General features: G+C 38.2%; 1 protein-coding gene across 4 annotated transcripts in view; it reads left to right on the top strand.

Moving 5' to 3' along the window:
• The window catches only part of Lam (Lamin), a 17,871-nt gene that overhangs the window by 2,137 nt on the left and 10,734 nt on the right, over positions 1 to 5,000 (top strand). For all 4 annotated transcript variants that reach the window (XM_086551972.1, XM_086551970.1, XM_086551969.1 and 1 more), the window contains exons 4-7: positions 1 to 137; positions 466 to 671; positions 1,186 to 1,396; positions 4,397 to 4,615. The exon at positions 1 to 137 is cut by the window's left edge and continues 4 nt beyond it. In XM_086551972.1, coding sequence (XP_086408098.1) covers positions 1 to 137; positions 466 to 671; positions 1,186 to 1,396; positions 4,397 to 4,615 — 773 coding nt within the window. The remainder of the gene's footprint in view (positions 138 to 465; positions 672 to 1,185; positions 1,397 to 4,396; positions 4,616 to 5,000) is intronic.

Here is a 5,000-nt window from a genome sequence, read left to right as displayed (position 1 = left end):
ACGAGCTTAACAGACGTGACCAGCGTTCTTCAGAAGATACAGATGCTCTGACTTCCTCATTAAGAGAAGCCAAGAGCAAAGTCCAGGACCTCTCCTCACGTCTTGCAAGCCTGGAGAGCACCAATAATGCTCTCAAGGTACGTACAGTATGGAGGGGGACAAAAATCAGTTGCCTTGGTTGTCATTTTGTCCTGAATGATGCTCTGATTTTCTTTTGGTATTTATCTTCTGTTAGTTCTAAATGGGTGGGAATATTTGCTGTTTACATGTATACTTATCCAGGTTTTTGACATATTACCCAAGGTCAGAAGTCTTTGGATGATAAAAGTCCTGATAAACTCATGAATAATGTTGACTTGATAAATCAGATATCTTTTATATGTAATTGAAAGCATCCTTCCACAAGATGCTGATAAAGAAATGGAAGGCATTCAAATTATTCACATTTATAATTTGCCCCCTTAGCAACGTGTGCTGGACCTGGAGTCACAGCTGGAATCAGACAGAGACACCCATAATGCGGAGGTCCTGATGCTCAAGGAGGAGATCATGCGCCTGCAGAACCAGATGCAGATGCAGCTTCAGGAATACCAGGATCTTATGGACATCAAGGTGGCCCTGGACATGGAGATTGCAGCTTACAGAAAGCTCTTGGAGGCTGAGGAAGCTAGGTGGGACTCCTTTCTGTTCTTCTTGTCATTTTGGGTTATTTGCATATTCATGTTGCAGAGGCTTCATAAATGATGAGATGTGCAATGCATCGTTTCTTGGTATACCATTAGAACATTTGTTATGCGCTCAACGCTGTGAAGAGGAGACCATATTCTTATTACCCAGTATCTCCTGGTTTTCTTCTTCCAAATATTTTTTGACAGGGTGCAAGATGTTTGTCTTATCTAATTGTTGTGGGCTAATTGAAGCTTGTTTTGGGACTACAAATATTTTCATTAAAATATGATATACAATATTGAGCCATAATGTCAGAAGGTTGATTAACAGTAAATGTGGTGGTGTATTGTTAGCCACAAGGTTAGCTCTTTTCTTTTTACTGCATGTTTGTCGAGTCCTTTTATTTGTATCCTTTTATATCTTATTTACTCCAACCAATAATAAGAAACTGCAGAAGTTAGTCAGAGAAGGTAAAAACTTGTGTTTGAGTGTGATTATTCTGAACTATGTTTGCAGGTTGAACATCTCAGTGTCCTCGAGTGCCACAGAGAGAGAAACCCCCTACAGGCGAACACCTCAGAGGGGGATGAAGCGCAAGAGGCAAGTCATTGAGGAGGAATTCCAGAAGTCCGCCTACCAGTCCACAGCCAGATCGGTGGGAGATATTGACATCGTAGAAGACTGTCCCGAGGGGAAGTTTGTCAAGCTTTTCAACAAGAGTGATAAGGTAGGCATTTTGATGGACAGTATAGTTCTTCGGTAATGTTACATTAGTATTGTATGCGTATCTTTGTTCCATTTTTCTGCATTAGTTTGTGATTCCCTTTTGAATGAATTTGGAAGTTGTCTTTTCAACACTTCGGGCCTGATAAATGCTGTACACTAGGGTATTTCAATAATTGGCGATTTTTGAAAAATCCCTCAAATTCACGGGGACTGTTCAGAAGTAGGCTCCATTTATTTTTTCTTGACTAGTGATACCATTTTTATTTGTTTTTATCAATATTTACCTATTGCACTTTTTACTCAAAGATACGAAAAATACGATTAAATTAGTTTAGTCTAGGGTGAAATTACCCTTTCTATATTTTCTTCGTCATTTTAGCGTAATTACTTAACTATTCAATCGTGTATAGTATAATTTTACTTTTAGTATTTTTTCTATAATTAAGCATAATATAACATTGTGAAAGTATATTACAAATTAGAAGCGATCTCATGCAACAACCTCTCACCACATATATTCACATTTCCTTTCAATCTCTCCGCAATTACGTATATTTGATATAGAGACAAGGTGATGTCCCAGGACCGCTTCTTGTCTCCAATCAGTCTTTTACAACCCATCCAGAGTGGTTACCTTGGTCATAGAGATGGCATATCTTAGGACATTCACAAAAATTTTCTGTGCTGAGGTTGCATAACTTTTCATTGGAAAATTGTACCGATTCGATCTTTCAGTTTGGCTGGTTTGTATATCCAGCTTTTTCCAATCCCATAATCAACATACAATACCTATGCATGCAGTCAGCATCGTGAGAGAGTGGCATGAAAATAACATCTGTTATGCAGATATCTACTGATGGATGCAAAGTGATTTGAGATGCCCCAAATGCTGTCTGAAATATTGTCGTGCTAATGACAGCTTTTCGAGATACCTTTTTTGCAATGTAGCATCTAATAAGATTGTCTTTCAAGCCAACTTTTGTCTGGGATGGCAAATCAGCATTTTCAATACTTTATAATTTATCAAGTACAACATCAAGTGATACAAACATGCAATGATGAACACATATAACCTAACCACCTAACACCAACTGGCACAAATATCCTAGGCAATGTCATGTTTTTAGAATTCTTTTAAGGATCATGAATGGTTACCCGTCAATAGGCCACTTAAAAAAAAACATCAATCTCTTCTGTTAATTCCCTGAGGTTATGACATGTTGTTTTTGTTCATATTATTTTTCTTCAATGAAGCTAGAGTGTCATCTCTTTTACCAATAGTTGCCTCCCTTTTCTTGTGGAATATGGTAGTATCTGAAGGAATCAATCTGCTGTCAAGGCCTACTACTTGAGAAAAAAAAAACATCAGTATGTACAGTTTCTTTCCTGGCAGTCATCAGGAGTGGACAAATCTGACGAAGATTGGATAGTTTTCACATATTCCTGAAACTCACTCAGTCATTTTATTTGCCAGACTACATTTCCTCTTATTTCTGTATTCCTTCCTTTTAGTAGCTTTATGGTCAACAGAACCAAGGGATCCAGCACTACCATTTGACTTTGCTTCATTGTAGCACTTCTCTCGGTTGTCTCTTGCCTTTAAAAGATACGAATTCAGTACCAATAAACGAAACTTTCAAACCTGTTACTTCTGTGATAGCATTTAGTTTAGTAATAGTCTTCAGTCCAAATTTCTGATATAATTCTTCAATTCGGTCGCAGGTTTCGAAGCATTTTAAACGTTTGAATTTTAATCAAACACTTTCAGCGAATTATATCGTGCTAAAATATCACAAACACATAGCAACACAACAGAAGCTTGTTGGAATGTATAATAATGTTATTCATTAACTAACATTTATATGCTTATTGAAGAAACACGGGCATTACTTTTATAGGCCATTAAGGTCAGTGACGAAATAGAAGTATGAAAGACTTCCGACCTAAGGTCATCGAGGAACTTGTTATATGCGTTATTTAAGTGCCTAAGTTCGGTGAAGAATTTGTTACATGTGAACTTGATGACCTAAAGACACAAATTTGATTGCGATTCGGAAGGGAACTATCATCACTTAAGGTTAGTGAGGAAGTTCGAAGCGCGTGGACCTCGTCTGCCTGCGCGGCCCCAATTCCGCGGAAATGCGTAATATATTAAATTGAAAAGTGCAACCCCTAAACGTTATCAGATCAAGCTGATTTTTTTCACATTTCATATTTATGATATATGGAGCCTATTTATTTACAGTCACAATGACATTTCAAAAGTTGCAATTATTGAAATACCCTACTGTACACATCATGACAGTTTCAATGATCTTGACTAGTATGAAAGGGATGTCCCCTTGATGCTGGGTGGAAACATTGACATCCTCATGATGTGTTTAGAAGGGTACCTGCCATTAACCCATTCATGACGGGGCTTATATATGCATAATGCTGCTCCTGGCGGCTAGATAACAAAAGCGCGCAGTGACTAAGCGCGAGACCTCTCCCTGTGTAACGCCGTGCTGCGCCTCTCAGAGCGCTTTTCACCCGTGATAATCGGAGGCTTTTGCATTTGTTTGCATTATTTTCACAAGTGAATAAAAATTTGTCTGTACAAATGGAACTCCGTTGATTATGTGCATATGTAACAATGTAAAGCATACATATTGAGGGAGAGATCTTAATGTTCTAGGATGTCACCCAGAGAGAGCGAGAATTACACTAACGTGATAACACGTTAACCGGCGTGAATGGGTTAATGAATCCAAGGCTGTTGTATGTTCCTATGGCTAAGAATTGATGAGACTGAATACAAAAAGCTGAGCACAAATGGATAAATAGATTCATATTGTGTTCTTTATTATGATAATAACAATATATTCTTATTCTCTCCTCTACATACTTACCTCTTCATTATATGTTGTTGTTCTTTTCCTGGAAGGCCATACTGTGTTCGTTTAATTCACTTTAAATATAACTTGTGAATTCTCAGTTAACATCTCGTGTTCTCTTCCAGGATTTTGCCATCGGTAGTTACCAAGTGATCCGCACAGCTGGTGATTCGGAAACCATATATAAATTCCACTCCAAGTCCAAGATCCCAGCAGGCGCTACAGTCACCATCTGGTCCTGTGATGCCGAGGCCACCCACGAACCCCCTCTCAACATTGTCATGAAGAACCAGAAGTGGGTTGTTTCTGACAACATGTCCACAAAGCTGCTCAGCACCAGCGAGGTAAGGGAAACCCTGCCAGTTTCTGCAGTCTGTCATTTGGGGTGAGGGAAGCTTGGTGGGATGGCACTTGTTGGTGGGCATCTCTTCATGAGGAAGAATGCCAATTTTCACTTAGTGTGTCAGGCATAGAGGCTATATATTCTGAATATAGTGATGAAATTGCAATTTTGTCTTGATTTAAGTGATAGTCAGAAATTGGGTGGTGTGCTTTTATGAAACAGTTTTTTAAAAGCTATATTTACTGAGGAAATTTTTCACATCACTCAGTACTTACATTAAGAAATGATTTTAACAGGTATAGCTTATGTGTGTCTTGTGAGTTACATCAAATATTTGTAAAGGTGAAAGAAAAAGTAATTCTGGATAGAAAATGTATACACCTTTT

Source organism: Penaeus japonicus, unplaced genomic scaffold (genome assembly GCF_977035675.1).
Source record: "Penaeus japonicus unplaced genomic scaffold, GWHDUDI00000001_assembly GWHDUDI00000026, whole genome shotgun sequence".
Taxonomy (NCBI): Eukaryota; Metazoa; Arthropoda; class Malacostraca; order Decapoda; family Penaeidae; genus Penaeus; species Penaeus japonicus.
The sequence above is the reverse complement of the archived record's forward strand: the minus strand, read 5'-3'. Positions and strand labels throughout refer to the sequence as shown.